The 24331-nt window shown below is 44.9% G+C and overlaps 1 protein-coding gene across 3 annotated transcripts in view; it reads right to left on the minus strand.

Moving 5' to 3' along the window:
* Positions 1 to 14982: 14982 nt before the first annotated feature.
* LOC137541855 (keratin, type I cytoskeletal 19-like) overlaps positions 14983 to 24331 on the minus strand; it is a 46802-nt gene continuing 37453 nt past the window's right edge. For all 3 annotated transcript variants that reach the window (XM_068263396.1, XM_068263397.1, XM_068263395.1), the window contains 5 exons: positions 21668 to 21829; positions 21441 to 21566; positions 18893 to 19113; positions 17785 to 17810; positions 14983 to 15233 (listed from right to left, as the gene is read on the minus strand). In XM_068263396.1, the coding sequence (XP_068119497.1) occupies positions 15202 to 15233; positions 17785 to 17810; positions 18893 to 19113; positions 21441 to 21566; positions 21668 to 21829 (567 nt within the window). In that variant the 3' untranslated portion in view covers positions 14983 to 15201. The remainder of the gene's footprint in view (positions 15234 to 17784; positions 17811 to 18892; positions 19114 to 21440; positions 21567 to 21667; positions 21830 to 24331) is intronic.

The following is a 24331-nucleotide window of genomic DNA, read 5'->3' on the forward strand; positions in this document are numbered from 1 at the left end:
ATCACCTGTTGCTATACTGCATGCAAGTCTGCTTGAACTATTTCATAACTCTGATCATATTACTATTGCTGTTTAATAGTTTTGCATGAAGATTGTTATACCTGGATTAATTCACCTGAACTGTGTATGTGATACTGCTGAACTATGTTACTAGCCTCAGTAGTGGCCCCTGGTGGTATATCTGCATTCTACGTCAGCTTGTATGTAAGGGCCTGGAGATGGAGGGGACCGCAATATGGAAGGCCACGCATGATAGGGTGGCTGTTTTCCCTACCCCTGGTTTCCACCAGCACTTCGGGGGGTTAATCTAGGTGGGGAGTATCTGTTTCCAGGCCAGGAGGAGGAAAGGGCGGGCCTAGGAGGGAAAGGTTTATATAGAGAGGGCGGGCTTAGCCAGGGTCAGCAAGCTCGAGGACACAAAGCTCCCTCCGTCCCTTTATTGTTTTTTGTCTCCTTTCTTAGGTCTACATCATCATTGCAGCTGGAGGGGTGGGGGTTCCGGAGGTTTAAAGGCAGTGATGGTGGGGATTTGTCGCGGGACAAATTCAGATCTCTTACGAGCGTCGGAGATTGGTGATCATGTGGGCGTGCAGTCGTCTCTGAGCCGGTGACCGGGGCTAGGGGCCAGTTACAGGCTGCATGCCAGGTTTACGAGTTTTTTCCTTTACGGTGTTCTGAGGATACCTCCGGACCCCTTACCGCAGCTCTCTGGTTTCTTGGATTGAGTCATGTTCAAAGTTTACGATGTGTTATCATGTTGAGTAAATAAATGGGCTGCATTGGCCTTAATTTAATCCAATGCTTGGTGTCTGAGTGGTTATTTTTAGTGCTAAGAATGGGTCATGGTTTTAAGGGAAAAAGGAAAGGGGGGGGGGGATTTTAGGCCTACCACTATCATGCCTTGCTCGCGTAAGTCCTAATTAGGGCCAGCTAGTGGTGTGCCAGGTAGGGACAGTGTAGGTGTCAGTTAGTGGTGTGCCAGGAAGGGATAGCTAGGTGAAGAGCACTGGCATAACAATAGGGCCTGCAGCCCCTGCCCGGCCCACTCGAGGCCATTTTGGGGGGCTGGAGGGGTCACAGCATGAGGGGAAAGCCATGCTGCACTTCGGCGGGGAAGGGGGACGGTCCCCCCCCTCACCTCGGGCTCTCCCCTCCAGCATCAATACGATTGTGTGTGCAGCGGCGGGCAGCGGCAGATACATACCTTCCGTGCGCTCCAGTGTGGACGTTTCTCCCTCTAGTGTCTGACGCGACTTCCTGATTATACAGGAAGTCGTGTCAGAGGCTAGAGAGAGAGGAATTTCTGCAGGGCGGCCCGGTGGGACCTAGTTACGCCCCTGGTGAAGAGCAAGACCTATAGCCCGTGACATACACGCTGACTCTTAAAATTATACCACTAAGCCTTAATATATATATATATATATATATATATATATATATATATATATATATATATATATATATATATATATATATATATATATATATATATATATATACATATCTATCAGGTAAATCTAAAAAAAAAACCTAACAGGTTTGTGTATGGTGTGTACCTAGCATAACATAGGCTGGACCAGTTAACTTAACATTATGTTTTGTTTTGGGTTTTTTTTTTTGGAATGGAGGTGGGGAATGTTATTTCTGTGAAAGCTGCTCAGCTATTTGCACAACTTATAACTTGTCAAGCTGTTAAACTTGTGAGATTTTAGGCAGTTTATGGCAGCCTCTGCTATGCGACATATGACGGGTCACTGTCAAAACAAAATAAAGAAAGCAAACATTCCTTCCTGAGTTAGATCATCTTTGTTATGATAGGAAGGACAGTAATAGTAATAAAATAAATAAATAAATAAACAGCGAGTAAGAAAATGTCACTGTAAATGTGTTATTAGCCTTTACAGGAAAACTGTATGTGTCTGTACAAGCCGTGTTAGTGCCACACATACAGCTGTCAAAATGAAGCACTCGCTGTAGGCCTTTCATACATGCTGTGGTCCAGATTATGGGGCTGGTCCTGTGTTTTTTTTTTAGTTTTTTTTTGTTTTTTGCTCTGAAGCTCCCCCTGCTGACCACACATTGTAAATACAATTTATATGTAATATTTCCTATTTAAAGAGACACTGAAGCGAGAATAAATCTCGCTTCAGTGCTTATATTCAGCAGGGGCATGTGTTCCCCTGCTAAAACGCCGATATCCCGCGGCTAAACGGGGGTCCCTTCACCCCCAAACCCACCCCTGCAAAATCAACGACCAATTTGGTCGTATATTTTGCTGCTCTTCAGGCAGGGCTAATGGCTGAAGCCCTGCCTCTCAGCGCCGTCAATCAGCGGCGCATCACCGCCTCTCCCCGCCCCTCTCAGTGAAGGAAGACTGAGAGGGGTGGGGGAGAGGCGGAGATACGCGCTGACAGACGCGCGTGAGGCAGGGCTGCGGCGGTTAGCCCTGCCTCTATGCGGAAGAGGGGATGCGCTGCATGGAGGGGGATTTGGGGGTGAAGGGACCCTCGTTTAACGGCGCGATAGAGGCGGTTTAGCAGGGGCACGCTTGCCCCTGCTATCTATGAGGTCTGAAGCGAGATTCATTCTCGCTTCAGACTCTCTTTAACCATTTCAGCCCGCAGGGATTTTTTTTCACCTTATGCATCAGAGCAATATTAACCTCCCATTCATTCGCCAATAACTTTATCACTAATTATCACAATTAATTGATCTATATCTTGTTTTTTTCCAGCACCAATTAGGCTTTCTTTGGGTGGTACATTTTGCTAAGAATAATTTTTTTCTAAATGCATTTTCACAGACATATTAAAAAAAAAATAAATCATTATTTCTCAGGTCCCGACCATTATAGCTTTAAAATAATACATGCTCTCATAATTAAAGAGACTCTGAAGTCTCATTTTTTACCTGATTTTTGCATATAATTCTGCTCAGCATGATTGCCCCAGTAGATTTGCAGCATCCCAATGGCAGATGAATGATTTATTCCTTTGAAATCGACCTGCAAAGTTCTACGACTTTGCAGGTCGCTAGAGGCGTATCCAGAGGGGTTCAGGCATGGCTTGTGCCACGGGCGCTACAGCTCCATGAGCACCATGCCTGCTCCTGTGCTGCGCCGCCATGCCTGCCTCCTGTCATTCAGGCCTCAGATCAGATTAATGCTGTTATCTGGGGAACATGGCTACTTAACTTACGTAGGGTGCACTTGGCTTAGTGTTAGAGAAGAGGACAGAGAGGGAATAACAAGAGCTATTTCCAAAAAAGTAACCTCAGCAATATCCTGAGCCAAAACACACAAGCAACCATAATGATTCTGTTTTTAGAGGGGAGGGGGCTCTGACCAGGGCCGGGCCGAGGCATAGGCTGGAGAGGCTCCAGCCTCAGGGTGCAGTGTAGGAGGGGGCGCACAATTCATTCAGCTGTCATTCCTAATTGTGTTTGAAGCAGAAAGAAATAAGAAAAGGGGATATATAGCAGTGACTGCAAGCCAGATAACTAGATATTAAGGTGTTGGGGAGGTTGTGGGCCCTGTGGCACCTCTTAGTCTAATAGCAATCAGTGTGTGACGGCTGGGGTGGCAGGGATGGAGGGGCGCACTTTGGTGTCTCAGCCTTGGGTGCTGGAGGACCTTGTCCCGCCTCTGGCTCTGACTGAAGGAGGTGGGGCACAATTTCATTGTCTGCCATAGGCGCTATATTACCCAGATACGCCCCTGCAGGTCGCAGATTCTGCTGCCCTGGAAGAGGCTGAGCTTTTAAGCTGAAGCTCTGCCTCTCTGCAATTAATCTCCGCCGATCTCTGCCTCCTCCCCGCCCCTCTCAGTGAAAGAAGACTGAGAGGGGTGGTAGGAGGCGGCGATCAGCAGAGATTGATTGCAGAGATAATCATGCTAAAGAGGATTATATGAAAAATGCGAGTAAAAAAACGAGACTTCAGAGTCATAGAGCCAAATTAATCCATGCCATGCACTGATGAGGATCAACCAATCCGAAACAGTCTGTATGCATGTTGGATTACTATGGCTATGTACAAATTAACAAGCTGACACATGATTGCACTCCAGCGGATCTGGAGGTGTGTTTAATAGAGATGGCCCGAACTGTTCACCGGCGAACGGTTCCAGGTGAACGTCCGTAAATTCGATTCGCCCCCATAGTGCATCATTAGGGTCACCTTTGACCCTCTACATCAGTCAGCAGGCATATTGTAGCCAATCAGGCTACACTTCCTCCTGGAGCCCCACCCCCCCCTTATAAAAGGCAGGCAACGTCAGGCATTGGACTCACTCGTGTGCCTGCAGTAATTAGAGAAGGGAGAGCTGCTGCAGAGACATTAGGAAAAGCTTAGTTAGGCTACAGTTAGGCTTGTTAGGTTGCTCTTTCTTGCTGATACTTATTGCTAAAAAGCACTCCTCACCCCCAACTGCTGTTTTGAGAGCTAATGTTGTTCTTGTGATCTATTTTTTTTTTTTTTTTATGTGGCCCACTTGCATTATATACAGCCCTGTCAGTCACTCACAGCTGGCCTTTGGCACCTTAATTCCTACTGTGCCACTGCCAGGCCCAGCACATTCAGTGACTACCTGTGTGTGTGACAGGCAGCTGCACATTTGTAATCCCAATCACTGCACCTGTTCACTGTTTAGTCCACCTACCTACCCTACCTATGTGAGCACATGCATTGTTAATACCACCAGTCATTGCACCTGTCATTGCAGTCCGTGTGTGTGTGTGACAGGCAGCTGAACATTTGTAATCCCAATCACTGCACCTGTTCAGTGTTCAGTGCACCTACCTACCTATACCTACGTGAGCACACGCATTGTTAATACCACCAGTCATTGCACCTGTTCAGGGTACCTGTGTGTGTGTGACAGGCAGCTGCACATTTGTAATACCAGTCACTGCAACCTGTTCACTGCACCTGCGTAACCATACATTGTATTAGTCAAGTCAGTGCATACCTTTCACTTCATCCCCCCCAATATGGACAAAACAAAAGGCAGATCCAGAGGCAGGCCACCTGGCAGGTCAGTTCAAGGTCGCGCTGTCGTGATTTCGTGTGGCCTTCGACCAAAGTACAGTGTTCAGAAGCAGGCACGTGCCATCAACCCCCAATATTGTCAGGGCGTAGTTGACTATTTAACACAGAACACCTCATCTTTCTCAGCTTCCGCACGGAAGCGTGACATATCTTCCTCCTCCTGCTCTGATTCTGGCACCCCACTTAACACTCAGTGGGCCGCCACCACCAAAGTGCCATCACCGCAGGGCTCAGTGGTGTGGAAATTTTTGTGTGTGTCTGCCTCAGATGAGAGCAATGCCATCTGTACTTTCTGCCACCGAAACTTGAGCCGTGGAAAGACCAAGAGCCGCATAGGGACAACTACCTTACGAAGGCACATGATTACTAAGCACAAACTGCAATGGGATAACCACCTGAATAAAAGCAGCACACAAAAGCAAAGCCACCCACCGCAGTGGAAGATACCAGGCCGCAATTTTTTCTCAAAAAAGGCGATACCTAAACTGTACCGTGATGTTGAAAGGCAAGTGGTGACATCTCTGGCACACAGTGTTGGGTCAAGGGTCCATCTGACCATGGATGCCTGGTCTGCAAAGCACGCTCAGGCCTGCCCAAGACTAAGTCGCTCCCCACACACAGCATCTCTTCCTGCACGCCGTGTGACTGCCTGCCCCAAGACTAAATCGCTCCCCACACAGCATCTCTGCCTGCAGGCCGCTTGACTGCCACCACCAACAGGGTCCACCAGGACTCCAGGCGGATTCCTGAATCTTTAAAGAAAACCTGAACTGAAAATTAAAAGTCAAAATCAACATGCACAAGTCATACTTACCTCCCATGTAGTCTACTTATCAATCTCTTTTTCCTCTCCTGCGTCCTGTTCGTCCACTGTGATCAATGAAATTCTCTGTCCTCCATTTTGAAAATGGCCATTACTCCATAACAGCTTTCTGGTCAGCACACAGTTAAACTGTAACATCTCCCACTTGAGCCATAGGGAAACATGGACACATCAGTTCTCCTCTCAGCTGTAACTGACAGCAACTGATATATAACTGACAGCAACTGATATATTTCAGTTCTGACAAAATGTTGTCAGAACTGGAAGGGATCGTTGTCAGAAGAAAATGGTGAGCTTCTGAGGGGAACTGATAGCAAGGTAACTATGTAATGTTCATTTGAAGTTACCTCATGTGTTTATTTTAAATAATTTTACTCAGTACAGGTTCTCTTTAAGGCCGCTGCTAGCAGAAGCCGCTATAATAATTTTTCTGGTACGTGTACATGCCTGCCTAATTTTTCTGGCTGCACTGCAACAACAAAACAAAAGGCATGTACATAGTCAATTCCCATTCGTGATCGTTACCTTGCCGCGGTGAAGGGGCTTGCGTATCACAATGAAGCAATGACTGCCGGCTATATGAGTGTCTCTGGGGAGGGGGGGGGGGGCACACCCAAGATAATAAGGTCGTTGCTTCATTGTGGACAGACCAAATTCGATCAGCTGGAACGTCACTGTTCTGTCATTGAGCTACCTCAGCTCAGCGACCATATGGGCTTGAAAACCGCCTTGGCCTGCACTTTCGCCAACGTGCGCACAGTCCAGCACGGCCGTCATTACACAAACATCTGTAGTGCATTCCACAGTGAGTTTGGTGTGTCAGTGTGAAGCAGTACTCTAATTACACTCCCTGATTGATGTATACACATGCAAGATGTTTTAAAGCACTTTAGGCCTTCAATTTAGCATTCAATGTGATTTCTGCACTTAAAACGCTGCTTTGCGTCAAATCCAGATTTTTCCCTGGGACTTTTGGCATGTATCCCACTCATCCATGCAAAAACTCAGATGTTAGACCCCTTGAAACATCTTTTCTATCACTTTTGTGGCCAGCATAAGTGTTTCTAGTTTTCAAAGTTAGCCTCCCCATTGAAGTCTATTGCGGTTTGCGAAAGTTCGCACAAATCAAACTTTTGTGGCGGTTCGTGAACCAAAAATCGAAGGTTCAGGCCATCTCTAGTGTTTAGCTTCCAGGGGCAACAGTGGTTAATTTACATATATTCAGCAGTGATGCACTGGGAGACATCTCGGAGCTCACTCCAACCTGAATTATTGCAAATTCTTTCTGTTTTAAAGAGACACTGAAGCGAAAAAAAAATATGATATAGTGAATTGGTTGTGTACTATGAATAATTTCTAGAAGATTAGCAAAAAAGAAAATATTCTCATACTTTTATTTTCAGGTATATAGTGTTTTTTCTAACATTGCATCATTCTATAATATGTGCAGATTACACAATACTCAGCATTCAAAATGAGTCTTTCAGAGCAGTCTGTGAAGTAATGACCTCTCCTCTAGCAGAGAAAAAGTAAACAGTTCACTTACAGTTGAGATAATAAAAGTCAGATAACAGCCCTCTCCAGGACTAACTTAGTAGGAGAGCTTAATGGCTTGTTTGCATAGAGATAACAACTGGAGTTTCTTAACTCTTCCTGTACTGGAAACAATTAGACTGATGTATCTGATCTTAAAGTGGATCAGAGGTGAACTTTTACTCATTGCATAATTGTGTTCCTTTCCTATTGTTTATAGGGCATTCCTCAAGCCAAATACTTTTTTGTTTTTGTTTTAATACTCTAATTCCCTATAAACTAAAAAAGCCACGCCCACAGGTTTTCAGAGAGCCAAGGCAGTAGCAAGGGCTCATGGGAGCTCAGTCTGGGCAGGAGGAGGGGGAGGTGTTACTAGCCATTGATTTCAGAGGCAGAGGGGAGGAGGGAGGAGGAGAGGGGATTAGGCTGATGGCTCAAGATACAGATAAGCTTGCCTCTGTGTAATGTTTACAAACAACATGGCTGCTGTCATTGTACCACAGGAATAAACAATCATATTCTATTAAAACTGTTTGCAGATAGATTTGCTGTGTAAACCATCTAAACTTTAGAAAAGATATATAGACAAGTTACTTGTTATAGTTAATTTTTCATCTCGGATCCGCTTTAATGTTTTATTTCTTAGCTGTACTACACATACAAATCATAATATCATAATTTTTTTTTCGCTTCAGTGTCTCTTTAAGAAAGCAAACTTTTGTTTTCCAGAGTCTCTTTAAAACCTATGTATTTTATTTGCCCAGTTGTCCCAGGTTACTACACCATTTAAATTATGTCCCTCCCTATCGCAATGTATGGCGCCAATATTTTATTTGGAAATAAAGGTGCATTTTTTCAGTTTTGCGTCCATCATTATTTACAAGCTTGGAAGAACAAAGAGAAATCGAGAGCCCGATATGGTGTAGTATTGTTAAGTTGGTTGTGGTTAAAAGCAAGATATTTAGATATACTCACAAACATGGGTTACCCATAGGCAACCACTTCAAGTGCAGGTGGGGAGTATTAGAACCTGACCCCAGTGACTACCTGTGTGTGTGACTTCTTCTCACTTCTGCATCTAGACCCATTGAGTTATACTCCTGTTTGCCTGATGAAGCAGGGCCACACCTGCGAAACACATTGCACTAAGTGGAGTTCAATAAAATATTTTTGTATTGATCTATTGTGACTCAATTGAGTTTTATATTTTTGAGGGAGGTAAGTCCACCTGAACATCCCCCTCTTTTAGACGGTTTTTAAACATTTTTATTCTACTTTGGCGCCTCTGTACACCAAGCCTTGCTGAAATCATTATTTACAAGCTTATAATTTAAAACATTTTCGTAATATACCATCTTCACATGCATATTAACGAAATTTAGACCCTTAGATAACTATTTATATTTATTAGGGTAATTTATCGTGTGGCAGGTAAACAGTTGATTTTAAATGTAATGTGTGTTTATTTCATTAAAAACAAAAGTTTGCTTTCCTAAAACAGAAAGAATTTGCGATAATTCAGGTTGGAGTGAACTTGAGATGTCTCCCAGTGCATCACTGCTGAATATATGCAAATTAACCATTGTACCCTTAGCAGCTAAACACGCCTCCAGAACCGCTGGAATGCAAAGATGTGTCAGCTTGTTAATTTGTACAGAGCCATAATAATCCAACATGCATACAGACTGTTTCGGATTGTTTGATCCTCATCAGTGCATGGCATGGATTAATTTGGCTCTATGGAGTAGGGCTTGTGAATCCGAGAGGCACAGACTAACCAGCAAGCTCATGGTGACCCAGAACTCATTGGAGTGTGTAAGGGACTACAATGGTCCTAAAAGCCCCCTTACTAAGATGTTAAGAAAAACAAAAGTTTGCTTTCACACTCTTTATTTCATTAAAAAATGTATGTAGATGTAGTTTTACTATTTGGCCACAAGATGGCCACAGTAAAAAAAAAAAATTTTAGTCCTTGAAGCGAATGCATAAGGAGGACGGGAAACTTTTTTTTTATCAGAAAGACAGCAGCTTCTGATAAGAAGCCGTCGGTCTTTTTACCAGGGACTTAGATCAATGAATGGGAACTATGTTACCATTCAGTTTAACTGCCAAAATAAAAATCCCTGTTTCTTTTATTCCCCTCCTCTAACCTAAATTAGCCCTAGACTGTGATCCATACACTACACATACATAGGCATCTCCCTATGTATGGGATTGCATTGTGAGCTGTTGGAAGGGACAGTTAAAGAGGAACTCCAGTGAAAATTATGTAGTAAAAAAAGTGCTTCATTTTTACAATAATTATGTATAAATGATTTAGTCAGTGTTTGCTCATTGTAAAATCTTTCCTCTCCCCGATTTACATTCTGACATTTATTACATGGTGACATTGTTACTGTGGGCAGGTTATGTAGCTGTTTCTAGCTGTTCTGGCTGTTACAGACAGCTGTAAACAGCTAATTCCTGTCTGTAAACATTGTTACATTGAGGCATTTTGCCCAGAGTACAGCGGTACTCAGAGCTTCTTGTGGGAGGGGTTTCAGCACAAAATCAGTCATACAGCGCCCCCTGATGGTCTGTTTGTGAAAAGCATCATATTTCTCATGTAAAAGAGGGTATCAGCTACTGATTGGGATAAAGTTCAATTCTAGGTTGGAGTTTCTCTTTAAGTGACAGGTCCTCAGTACAGCACTGCGCTAGAACGCAGCGCTGTACACATAAATATTGGCTTTTATTATCTCTATATCAGCCTGCCAGCTCCAATCGTGGCTGGCAGGCTGATGACAGATCCCTGCTTTGTTTACTAGCAGGGAACGCGCGAGTGAGCATTCCCAGCTAATCCCGCCCACCGCACTTTGACACCAATCAGCGTTATGCGGCTCACAGAGAGCCACTCTCCCACCGCCCATCGGCGTTAGGCGGTCGGGAGAGGGTTAAACATACTCCCCAAGGCTGTGTGCATGGCTGTGTACATAAAGATTTTCAAATGCAGGGTGGCGCATTTAAAATCGACCCTGACTGATTCCACGAGTTCATGAGGCAGATACAGGCCAGCCTCTCCCTGACTGCTGTGTGTATGTGGTCTCTGGATTTATTGCAGCCTGTGCTGCCAGTATTCACTGCCATATGGGTAATATTTTCATACGGCAGTGAATACTGGCTAAGGGCACGTTCACATCGGAATGCAATGCGTTAGATCACACACCATCTGCGCCACTACACGTTGCTCTGCTGATCCCATTCATTACAGTGAATGGGTCAGAACGCACGCAGCTAGGGGCGTAACAGCACAGCGATGCAGCGCAGGGGGGCCCAGAAGCCACTGGGGGCCCCATCCTGAGAGACTGACAACTAAGGGCAAGGAGAGAAAAAAAAACTTTCTACTCTCTGCACAATTGTTTCTAATGACTGCATCTGCCTCAGCCACTGATAAGGAATCATACAAAGTTTTTTAGACAAAGATTTGTAGACAGTCCCTATTCAGTGTTCAGCAGGGTCTTGTGTACAGTGCTGTTCTACCCCCCGCCTTTTTATCCCTTCCCAAGTGCTGTGTCCTGTAGTGATGCTGGAGGAGTTTGGGCACGGAAAGAAAAAGCTTTCTCTTCCCTGCAGAATTGTTCTAATGGCTGCATCTGTTTTGGTGGTAGGAGGCCCCATCCAAAGTTCTGCAGGGGAGGCCAGTGATTTCTAGTTACGCTCCTGTATGCAGCAGTACGCAAGCGCATCATAGTGCATCATATACTGCTGCGCAGTGCCTATGATGTGGAAGGCTGTCTAGACCCTTCTGCCATTCTTACGTGTCGCACAACACGCGCTTCCAAATGCTCACGGAGGCGCGTCATGATGTGAATGTTAGTCTAGGCAGCAATCCAAAAGGGTAGTCAGAACCCAGGCAATAGTCACAACAGGAGATTGATAGTAATCTAAACACAGCCAGCAGCTAATGCTATCACAGGCAAGGATACAATGATCTGAGCAGGCTTATATACAGCAACAGGCCACACCTCCCAGCAGTGATCAGAAACCACACCCTGCAGATCACTCACGCATAGCAAATGAGCAGTGATCTGCAGCAACCAGTCCCTGCAACATAATGCATAGGAAGTGAACACGTGTGTCCCGCTTAGTGCACACATCCTGAGCGGCTTTCCGCAAATGCAGTTTAGTGCCAGAATCTGTGTCTTGCAAAGCCTATTCACTGGAGGAGCCAGACTTTGCAGAGAGCACGTCTGCAGGTGAGCTGGGGATGCCTTTTGAAGAATTCAAGCTTCCAAATTGACTTTCTGGAATGCAAGATTCCCTGCAGACGTGTAAAACAGGTGAAATCATGACAGATGGCTTCTTTCAGAACAATTGGGTCCAGTCATTTGTCACCAAGTTTATAGCCTTGTTTTTAGCTTTTTAGACACTTTTTTTTACAGCACCATTTTCTTATGCTGTCAAAACTTTTCCAGGTGGAAAGGCAAGTGGAGGACCAAAAGGAAGGTATAGTTGCTTTGTAAAATGTTACATTTCAAATAAAAAACATTTATGCCCTTTTTTCATTAGTAATAAACACAAGCGGGACAAAACACTTTATATTCCCCTAATTTGGATATTGGGTATACAGATGAAGACTCAGATATACAGATGAAGACTGGAGTATACAGATGAACACTTGCTGAGCTCCAATCATCGTCAGTTGGAAAATTAAATAAAACCTGTAACCAAAGAAAAGTTCCCCTGGGGGTACTCGCCTCGGGTGGGGGAAGCCTCCGGATCCTATCCAGGCTTCCCCGTCCTCCTGTGTCCCACGACGGTCTCGCTCTGGCCCTCTGAACAGCAGGGATGTAAATATTTACCTTCCCGGCTCCAGCGCAGGCGCAGTATCGGCTCTCCGCTCAGAGATAGGCGGAAATAGCCGATAGCGGTCGGGCCGCTCTACTGCACAGGCGTAAGTCTTCTGTGCCGGCCTGCATAGTAGAGCGGACCCGATGGAGATCGGCTATTTCCGCCTATCTCAGTGCTGAGAGCCGCAACAGCGCCCCTGCTGGAACCAGGGAAGGTAAATACATGTAGCTAGCCTGGATTGCGGGAGACTTCGGGGGAGCCAGCGCTGGATTGCCTGCAGCTATAGCGTTCTATTGATTGCGCCAGGGTGGCTGCGCAGCAGTATTTTTTGCAATTTTTTTTTCATGTAGGCTAGCTACATGATTCCCCCCTCTCTGCGGCATCCCGCCCATCCCTCCGATCGCCGCCGGCGATCAAGCCCATCTGGAAATCCCATTCTGAGCGGGATTTCCTTTAGGGCTTCCCCGGTCGCTATGGCGATGAACGGAATGATGTCATCGACGTTGTGACGTCACAGGAAGTCCCGATCCACCCCTCAGCACTGCCTGGCACTGATTGGCCAGGCTGCGCACGCGCGCGGGGTCTCGGGGGGGGGCTGTTACGCGGTGGGTAGCGGCGCATCGGCGGCGAGCGGCGGCGATCGCGTCCAACATGCAGCTATCAATTGTGCAAATCGGCCCAGTAGGGCCGGAGGGGTGCACAGCGGCGGTCATGGACAAGCTGAGCTCGTCCATACCGCCAAGAAGGTTAAACATTCTTATTGCTTTTACCCTATGGAGCGCTCTACTTATCTTCTTTAGATTACTTTTGCCAACTCAGACACCAGGCCACCATAACCATTAGCGAAGGTAGGACGACATAGTCTCCCTCTCCATGCAAAGTGTTGCTGCAACTGTTGGTGGGCATGGGAGCTCTTTAAACACCTCATAACTTGTTGGTGTGCCCAGTAATAAGAGGCAGAGCAGGGGCGTAACAATAGACCCTGCAAGGGATGCCTCCGCAGGGGGGCCCAGAAGCCACAGGGGGCCAGTGGGGGAAAAAGTTTGAGAGACTGACAGCTAAGGGCACCGAGAGAAAAAAACGTATTCTGCTCTCGCATCATTGTTATATTGACTGCATCTGTCCACCACACAGATAAGGAATCGTACACACTCTGGAATTTGTACACTGTCCCTGCTCCCTAGGGTTCGTAAAAAACATTTGTCTCTCACTGCTGCAAAGATCTGATGACTTCATGTACAACCTAACAAAGAACGGAGTCACATTTTGAAAAATTATTATTATCACACAGGCTAATGACCTTATGGCCTCTAATTACTTTTACAACACAGCAGAGTGGAGATTGATGTCTACTGTTGCTGCTTCATTGAGAGCTTGTTGTCTCATACTGAGTCCAAGATCCCGTAATAAGAGTATCAATCAGTGACATTCTAAATGTTTTGCCAAAGTTACAGTGAATGAATACTATATGTTATGTTCAGCATGTCATTGTTGTCCCTCCATATAGCATGTGCTCTCATGTAGTAAAATGATACGGCTGTGTGTGTATGTATGTACTGAGAGCAGAGCTGCAACGAGGGACTTGTCAGCTGCAAGGGGCTGGAGGAAGCTCCGGGTAAGTAGATCTGGGGGGAGCATAGACTGCCTGACATTTCCTTTAAGTCTAAGTGTTTTTATCTGCATGGGGAAAACACACTGGTCCTCAGTTTTCCTGTGCAGAAAGCAAGGGGGTGGGGGGCCCCTTACAAAGTTTTGCAGGGGGGGGGGCATCCAAAGTTTCGCAGGGGGGGCTCAGTGATGTCTAGTTACGCCCCTGAGGCAGAGGTTGCTATGGTACGATGACAGGGCATACAGGATCACGAATGACCCGCACCATACCGGCAGCAGCTTCTTAAACCGCATGCGCTCGGACCATCGTTACAGGGCTATCTCCACCAAAACCTCCAGGCACAGGAACTCCTTTTCCCCCCAAGCAGTGTGCCTTCTGAACTCAAGTCACACACACAGAAAAACTAAATAGTACATCTGTGACCCAGGCCTAAATAAATATGTACTTATTCCGAGGTTCCGCACGTAGTTTTGCACTACAATACCTTAAATTATTTTGTCTGCACATGTTTTGCTTGCACTAAGTTGTTTTAATGTCTTTGTTCGTCATTGCATGCTTTGCACTACTATGTTTTTGCCGCTTTGTACTATGCTCTATGCCGATGTATACCACAAACAATTCCGAGTGTGGCAACTGCTGCACTTGGCGAAATAAATCTGATTCTGATTCTGATAGCCTAGAATTTTAAGCGCTCAGTCTCAGATGAGATTAGAGGGTTCCAGTGTGGCTCAGAAGGGACATAGGAAGATCGGGGAGGCTTCCCTGTACTGAGGTAAGTATCTAACATTTTCTTTTAAGGTTACAGGTGTTCTTTAATTTCCGTTTTGCATATAGTTATGTCCTGAACAGGCGTCAGTAGGCAATTTGGGTGCCTATTGAAATATCCTCACTGAGGAGTAATTTGGGTGCTATTTTGGGTGCCCAAAAGGATCTCTTAGGATCCTAGGAACGCCCCTGCTGAGGACCCAAATTTCCATGCGCCTTTCTTTGATGTCTACTGAACAGACAGCTTGTAATGGGACCTCAGGCTCTGCACATATCATGGGAGAGGCAGAGACAGACCTAAGCACCATTATGTCATTATGTAATGTTTAATGCTTATGGAGTTCATAGACTTCTATATCAGTAACCACACAACTCGTATGTAATGATTGACCCAAAGGATGCTATTTATTAGACAGCTGAAGCAGGGCAGACTATAAAAGTTGGCTCTCAATTTATTCTCAGTGCCCAGATGTTGCCCAATCATCATCCTTCCAGAAACAGTCAGCAGGTCCTTGTACAGTAACTCCGGCATTCAGTGCAGAGAGAAAGGAGGGTCTTCTTACGAGGCAGGCGTCTAATGTCCAACACGGTGGTCTCATTTTCTGTCAATTTTTCTATCAATGTTAACTAAAATAGAAGAAGAAATGTGCCTGTCAGTCTCAGTGCAATCCATATATACAGTATATGTATTCCATGTATCTTATCTACCAATCAATTTGCACGCAACCTTTACTTTAGCCAGCAGGTGGAGCCCGAAAGGCTTTTTGTTGTAGTGAAATCTGATAACCACACCTTGTACAGTTAAAGTGGATCCGAGATAAACTTTTACTCATTGCATAATTGTGTTCCTTACATATAGTTTATAGGGCATTCCTCAAGCCAAATACTTTGTTTTGTTTTGTTTTAATTCTCTAATTCCCTATAAACTAATCAAGCCACGCCTACAGCTTTTTCAGAGTGCCTTGGCACTGTAGCATGGGCCTATGGGAGCTCAGTCTGGGCAGGAGGAGGAGGAGGAGGTTACTAGCCTGAGATTTCAGAGGCAGAGGGAAGGAGGGGACTGAATTTGTCACAGGCTGAGGGCTGGAGATGCTATCAGCTTGCCTGTGTGTAATGTGACAAACAAAACATGGCTGCTGTCATTGTGTCACAGGAATAAATAATCATAAACTGTTGAAGCTGTTTGCAGCTAGATTTGCTGTGTAAACTATCTAAACTTTAGATAAGATATATAGACAAGTTACTTGTTAAAGTTAGTTTTTTATCTCGGACCCGCTTTAAGGTACATACACACGTCTGATTTTTCCAAATGACTGGTGTGTATGTACCTTTAAAGAGAGCTGAAAGTGGGCTCATGAAATTAAAAACAAATTACGCTACTTGATCCAGGGGGCTGCGGATCAGGTAGCCGGCATCCACGCTGCTCTCCGCCACTCCTGTGGGCCGCACAGGCCCACTTTCACTTTCATGACCTCTGGGTCACGACGGTGGAAGGAGAGATTGATTCTCTCTCAGTGTGCAGGGAGGTGGGTGAGTGGCAGGGGGCGCGGCCAGGGAGAGAGAAAGCTGTCCAATGGCAGCTCAGGAAAGCCTGCAGGAACGCCCCTAGTGGGTGTTTTGAGCAGGGAATCCCTCTCCTCCATTTACCCTCAGCAGCATGTGGGACCAAGGAAGAGCAGAAGAGGATGCTGGGGGACCTGGCGGGCTATGAGGGGCTGGAGGAAGCCTCAAGTAAGTCCAAATTGCTTTTTTTTTTTTTTTTTTTTTTTGCATTTTGGGGTTCCTGTAAATTTAAGGCCCTGTGGAAAGTGTGCATCTTACAGCTACTTTCTTTAAAAAAAAAAAATCTCTGTAATTTTAAAAAAAACCCTCTGGGGGATACTTACCTTGGGAACCTTACCCATCTCATTGCGACCCTGAGGCTTCCCCATCCTCAATAGCCTGGGGATCCTGCGCTGGCTCCCTCAAAGCCTCCTCGATAAGCCGGCTTGACAGGTGGGGATAGTTACCTCTCTGGGATCCAGCGCAGGCGCAGTAGCGGCACCTTGTTCAGGTAAGGCGGAAATAGCCAAACCCCATCGTATCCGCTCTATTGTGCAGGCGCAAAGGACCCGTGCCTGCGCAGTAGAGCAGATCGATCGGGCTCAGATTTTTTCGCCTTAACCCGAACAAGGAGCCACTAGTGCATCTGCACAGGATCGCAGTAGGTGAATATTCACCTTGCCGCATTTCAGGGGTCGTTAGGATCCAGAGGCTTCCCCCTCCCGAGGTAAGTATCCCCCAGAGGTTTTTTTTTTTTTTAAATTACAGAGTCTCTTTAAAGTATACCTGACCTGAGGCAAAGCTACCTAAGGTAAGCACAGAGGTATGCTCATCCTGCATCCACATACCTCTGTGCGTTACCCGTTCCTCTCCTCGTTCTCCCCAGTCCCCATAATCACTCCATGAAAAAATAAACACAGTATATAAAAAGGTCATTTCTCCCAGAGTGAAATGTGCTATAAATTACTTTTCTGCTATGTTGCTGTCACTTACAGTAGGTAGTTGAAATCTTACAGAACTGTCATGTTTTAGAATAGTCCATCTCCTCATGGGGTATTCTCTGAGTTTTCTTTATTTTCAAAAGCACATAGGCCTGGTGCACACCAGAGGAGTTTTTCTGAGCGTTTTGAGTTTTTAAATCTGCTGCTAATGTTATCCTATGTGTCTGTGCACACTGGAGCAATGAGGTTTTGTAAAAAACCCCATAGCGTTACATTGGGAAGAGCTTTTAGAGGTTTCAAAACGGCAGTTGCTCAGTCCAACTGCCAGACTAGTGTGTAAACTTGTAGGGACGGCTTGCATCTTTTATGGATGCTTTCCTGGGAATGCTTTTGTCAAGAATAAATTAAATGCTGAGAATCCCCCATGAAGAGATGGACTAGTCAAAAGCCTGTCAGTTCCATCCGAGTTCTATTAACTACTGTAAGTGACAGCAACATAGGAGAAAAGTAATTTATGGATCATTTTACTCTGGAAGAAACGTACTTCTTATTTATCTGTGTTTACATGTATTTTAAATGTTACAATTTTTTGTAATAGTGGTTATTTAAACTAAGGACCTGCCAGCCACAAAAAAAAAATAAAAAAAAAATAACAAACAAAAAAAGACACATAATGAAATATATTGTGTACTTACCATCTTTGGTTTTGCCAACCGGAATCCTGTGGGAAAATAAAAATTAGCCATGAGAAGGATCCATACTAGGGGAATGCCAAATAGTAAAGTGAACTTTATATTCAGCTATGAGTAACCCATGTCATCAATTATAATCAATCATCTAAAAAGATCTTGCTTGAACTGATTTTTATTAGTGTAACCACTTGAGGACTGCAGTGTTAACCCCCCCTAATGACCATGCTGTTTTTTGTTATGCTGGGCAGCTATGGAGTCCAGCGATTGGACTCACCTCCTTTTTCTGGCCTCTGTGAGGCTCTCTCTCCCTCCCTCCTCCCTCCCCTTCCCTCCTCCCCTCCGTGTACTGGGATTGGAACAGGACGGTGATCCGTCCTGTTCCGCCTCTCATAGGCATCAGCCTATGAGAGGACAGCTCTCCCCGGCCAATCAGAGACCGGGGATCGCCGATCTCGTACAGCGCTGCCGGGGACCGCAGCGCTGTACGGATGTAAACAAAGGGGATTACTTTCCCCTTTCATTTACAAACAGCCTGCTAGCTGTGATCGGCGGCTAGCAGGCTATTCACGGAACTCCGTTCCGTGAAGTGACAGGGAACGATCGCGCATGCGCCTGGCTGTTCCCTGGGAAACTGAAGCCCCAGGACTTGACGCCAATTGGCTGGCTACATCAGGACGAGCAACGAATGCAACGAAACCCCTGGCGCTTCCCCCCTAGTGTAAAATGTGCCCCACGCATGAGTACTTTACCTGTCGGTGTCCACCGCTGGCTCCTTCCCCACACTGCCTCACACACACATGGCCCACATGGTTGCCGGTCGCGTGTGTGACGAAGGTGAGGAACAGCTACGGTAAGTTTACTCATGATCACCTGCATCAGAGTCCAGGCATAATTGGGCAGTAAACAGTACTGTACATTTAAGAAGTTTACCCAAAGCAAATGGTCTGCCAAGTCTCCATTATTCCACTAGTACAGAGTTAAGTGTCAGGAGGCCCATGTAATTTTGCCTCATGATATTATACATACTTCATGAGAGTATATTTTGCAGAGGATCACATGTTGTCATCACAAAATACCAACCCAGGTATATGACTAATGTAAGACCACTTACTGTGCATCGTGACCTTCCAGTAGCCGATGATAGGTGGCAATCTCCTGCTCCAGACGTGTTTTGATGTCCATGAGCACCTTGTACTCGTAGTTCTGACGTTCCATATCTGCCCGGAGGTCACATAGCTGCGCCTCCAAACTGCTAATGACCGACTGTATTTGTGCGAGTTGTGCGCCGTAACGTGCTTCTGTTTCTGCGAGGGTTCCTTCAAGGGATGATTTCTGTGGATAAAGATATCATATAGTAAACTAAATAAATCTATATAAAATTATTAAGTAATAAAGAAATATTTATTTGTGAAAATTTTCAAAAGTTAGACCTTCAATAAACCAACAGTGATACACAGGGCTGGATTTCTGGGAAGGCCCAAAAGGCCATGGCCTAGGGCGATAAAAATCAGCAGGACGCAGGACTTTCAGAGATAAGAGGTCACATGTCAAAGTAGACCAGAGATCCCTGCATCTCTCTAACTTGTGTAGAGTGTGTTTGAGGACAGTCAGTATGTGTTGTCACCTGATGATTATGTCCTCTGTATGATGGTGGGGACATACAAGCTGCTTGGTGACAGCCAGCCTAGGGCACTTGGAAGTACAAATCCGGCCCTGGTGATACATAGAAGCTTCTAAGCCTAGCCCAATAATTCTTGTTGACACCCGGTCTCCTACCCCTGATTTTTTTGCTATTATTACAACAGTTTAGAGGTTTTTTAAATACTTGCTCTTTCAAGGGCTTTGTTAAAGGGACTCCGAGCTCACCCAAAAAAAGAAAGTTGTACTCACCAGGGGCTTTCTCCAGCCCAGTGCTGGTCGGGAGGTCCCACGCCGGCGTCCTGGCTCCTCTCCTTCTCCCTGCTCCGGAATGGCTGACAGGCCGCAGCCCGGGCGACACTCGGTAGAGTGTCGGGCTGCAGCTTCCGCGTATGACGCGCCTGAAGTCACACGCCGGCCGCCTCGCGTCATCACGGCGGCCGGCGTGAAAGTACTGCGCATGCGCGATTAAAGCGCGCATGCACAGTACTTTCACGACGGCCGCCGTGATGACGCGAGGCGGCTGGCATGTAACGTAATCCGCGTCATACGCGGAAGGAACAGCCCGACACTCGGGGGAGTGTAGCCCGGGCTGCGGCCTGTCAGCCATTCCGGAGCGGGGAGAAGGAGAAGAGCCAGGACGCCGTCGTGGGACCTCCCGACAGCACTGGGCTGGAGAAAGCCCCAGGTGAGTACAACTTTCTTTTTTTGGGTGAGCTCGGAGTCACTTTAAGAATAATCTTACAGATTTTGAATGCCTTTATTCTATCGTCAGGAAACCTATGCATTTGCTTTCCTAGGTTTACGCCTTGATAAGGGAAAGTACATACAGAGGCCCACTTCCTTATATGAGATACTGGACGTCTTTTTTTCCTACACACATCCTCATTAAAAGTAACAACTTACAAGAGAGGAACTTCAAGATTCTGGCTCTCTAGTATAAACGCCCCTCCTCCCTCTATCGTATATATACTGACTTCTCAGAATTATGTTGGAGATTTTATAATGAAATTGGAACCCCCTTTCATACTTAATGACAATGCCCATTAGTACACACTTTTTGGAAAACTGATCTTCCTTGGCGTGCATGAAAAAAGGGTGCCGTGAAAAAAGGGCCCGACTTATTAACGAATTTGGCGCCAGGTATTAACGAACTTTGATAACGAGAACCATTGTTGTCAAGCTTTATTAACGATAATTACTGTTGAAAAAAACAAACAAGATATAATAGCAAATAAATATTAACGTAAAATGTTGTTGGGTTTTTCATCAATACTGCTTAACCCAACCCTACCCTCACACAGAACCCTCCCCTGGTGGTGCCTAAAACTAACCACTCCCCTAGTGGCGCCTAACACTAACCACCCACCCGGTGGTGCCTAACCCTAACCCCCCCCCTGGTTGTGCCTAACCCTAACCACCCCCCTGATGGTGCCTAACCCTAACCACCACCCCCAGTGTTGCCTAAAACTAACTGCCGCCTAGGTGGTGCCTAACCCTAACCACTCCCCCTGGTGGTGCCTAACCCTATGATATCTACAGATCCTCATACACACCTTGTTTAACAGACATTCATCTGCAGATCAGATCCACCAGGATGGATTTTCAGATCTGCAGACGATTGTCAGATATGCAGATGAATATCTGTTAAACAAGGCGTGTATGAGGATCTGCAGATATCATAGACTATGAATGCATTTTTCAGGAACGGATCTTTTGCAGGAACAGATCTTTTGCAGATACTGATTTTTTTTTAATTATACAACATCTTTGTGTGCAGCATCTTGCAAAGATTTTTATCTGATGTGGAGTTCAGCTCCATAGAATAGACTGTGTGTAGAGTATGGCTCTCATACTACATGGAAGGGGGTAAAATTGGTCTAAGATCTTTCATTTATCTTTCACACTTCAGCAATCACCATAAGTGATTGCTGAACATAAGCAAGATCTTCCAGTAGACAGGTTGTTTACTAGTTGTCTAAAGTCACCTACCAACTTTAGCCTAAACTGCTTTTACTCACCATACTGAGTTGCGACTGGAGCTCTATTTCCAAGCCTTGGAGTGTACGTCTTAGGTCTGTGATTTCTGTCTTGCTAGTCTGTATCTGTTCAGACTGCACCGCAACTTCGTTGTTCAGTTCCTCCGTCTGCAAAGAGAGAGTTTTATTAAACAAGCCTACAGAATTCTGTAAATTACAAAGCTCTCCATAATCTTCCCAAAATTATTCTGAAGGTCTTTTCTTCTTACCTTGGTGAAGAACCAGGCTTCGGCATCCTGGCGGTTTTTCTCAGCCAGTTGTTCATACTGTTCTCTCATATCACTCAGAATCTTTGTCAGATCCACACCTGGTGCTGAGTCCACTTCAACACTGACTTGTCCACCAACTTGTCCACCCATTGCTTTCTTTTCCTGTACACACAAAGAAGGAGAAGGTAACTTGAACTGTAACCTAGGATTGTAGCACAAGATGTTCCAAAAGCCTTCATAATAATCGAATTACCAGATCAAGTAATTTATCGGTTAGTTCAGCCTAATAAGCAGCAGGTCCATCAGTAATCTTATCCAGCTTCTTAAATTATTTTGCAGCAGCTATAAATGTTAATACATTTTATCTATTAAAGGGAACCTAAACTGAGAGGGAAATGGATGTTTTATTTTAAACAATACCAGTTGCCTGGCCTTTCTGCTGATCTCTTTGGCTGCAGTAGTGGCTCAATAACACACCTGAAACAAGCATGCAGCTAATCCAATCTGACTTCAGTCAGAGCATCTTATCTGCATGCTTGTTCAGGGGCTGTAGCTAAAAGTATTAGAGACACAGGGTCAGCAGGAGAGTCAGGCAACTGGTATTATTCTAAAAGGAAAAATCCATATCCTTCTCAGTTTAGGTTCCCTTTAAAGAGACACTGAAGCGTAAAAAAAAAAAATGGTATAATGAATTGGTTGTGTAGTATGAATAATTACTAGAAGATTAGCAGCAAAGAAAATATTCTCATATTTTTATTTTCAGGTATATAGTGTTTTTTCTAACATTGCATCATTCTATAATATGTGCAGATTACACAACACTCAGCATTAAAAATGATTCTTTCAGAGCAGTCTATGAACTAATGACCTCTCCTCTGGAAGAGAAAAAGAAATTTGTTCATAGACAGTTGAGATAATAAAAGTCAGAAGACAGCCCTCTCCACGACTTTGAAAGTCGTAGAGGTCAATGGCTTTTTTGCATAGAGATAACAACTGGAGTTTCTTAACTCTTCCTGTACTGGAAACAATTAGACTGATGTATCTGATCTTAATGTTTTATTTCTTAGCTGTACTACACATACAAATCATAATATCATATTTTTTTTTCGCTTCAGTGTCTCTTTAAGTAGTTAATAAACATATTTTAGGTTAGGCTTGTATGCCTCTAAAAATGGTTGTAGTAACATAAAGGTTTATATGCGAGAGTAGTACTCACAGCTTAGTTTGGCATTTTCTGAGCCCCAGAAGCAAGTTAGTGGATCATTTTGTGTGCCAGAAAACCTATAAGGGGCACTATTCCTAAATTAAAAGGGCAATATTCTAAACCTATAAGGGGCACTAAATTCTTTATTGTCCATCTTTCTTTTTTTTGGCTAGTAAAAATGAGTCCTACAGGCAGCCAAAGCACATATTTAGGATGAAAGGACACATGGCCAAGGTGGGCCATAGTAATAGGGGAAGAGCTGAAACTTCTTTATGCGTGTATCGCAAGGAGTGAAAGAGGTAGAGCTAAGTTTGGATTTTTTATAGAGACAGACTACTGTGAAGGATGGCTGTGTGTCACCATATAAATGTTATTGTTTTATTTCGATTTTTGAGTATAATGACTTTCATTTTTTTCTGGAAACTTGTTTGTACAATATATTGATTTTGGTTGCTGTGGGATGGGTTGATCCAGCATTCTATGCAGGGTCTTCACAATACAAAATAAAAATATGGTCAGTTCTGTGGGATCATATGTGTTGTCCAGTGCAAACTTTTGTATTAGGCCGAATTGTGATGGCTGGTTACAGTGATCTTTAAAGGGAGTCTTAAGCAAAAATAAAACAAAAAAGGAAAGGGAAGTCTCTGGGTCCTGTAGAGCCTTCCCGCTCCTGTCCTCGTCCCGTCATTCCTGCGCTGGCTTCCCCGTTACCTGTCTCCAACCCATGGGTCAGAGACTGCTCTCTTCCGCTACAGGTTGGCTTCGGAAGTCTTTGGGAGCACTCGACCTTCTGAATATGGGCCGCTCCATACTGTACACGTGCGGGCGCCCCCTCTCTCGTGCACTTGCACGTGCCTAGTACAGAGCCGCCCGTCTTCTGGAGCACTCGGGTTTCCCGAAGACTTCCGAAACCTCCCGCCGCGGTAGATTTGAACAGATGAGACTGCGGGGGGACGAGAGGATAAGGAGAGGAACGGGACGGCTCAGTAGGACCCAGTGTCTTCCCTCTCCTTAGGTAAGTATCTGGTTTTTTTGCAAGCCGAGAGTGTGACATGGAGCTGCTATAGCCACAAGGCGAGATGTCGCCAGAGTGGAGGATGAAGGCCTTCAAGCTCTATTACTGGAATGTACCCAGTTAACTCACTGAGATGTGAGGAGGAACATGGTGAGACTGTTCTAATTTCTTAAAGAGACACTGAAGCGAAAAAAAAAAATGATATAATGAATTGGTTGTGTACTATGAATAATTACTAGAAGATTAGCAGCAAAGAAAATATTCTCATATTTTTATTTTCAGGTATATAGTGTGTTTTCTAACATTGCATCATTCTATAATATGTGCAGATTACACAACACTCAGCATTCAAAATGATTCTTTCAGAGCAGTCTGTGAACTAATGACCTCTCCTCTGGCAGAGGAAAAGTAAAAAATTAACTAACAGTTGAGATAATAAAAGTCA

This window comes from Hyperolius riggenbachi, chromosome 12 (assembly GCF_040937935.1).
Source record: "Hyperolius riggenbachi isolate aHypRig1 chromosome 12, aHypRig1.pri, whole genome shotgun sequence".
In the NCBI taxonomy this organism is placed as follows: Eukaryota; Metazoa; Chordata; class Amphibia; order Anura; family Hyperoliidae; genus Hyperolius; species Hyperolius riggenbachi.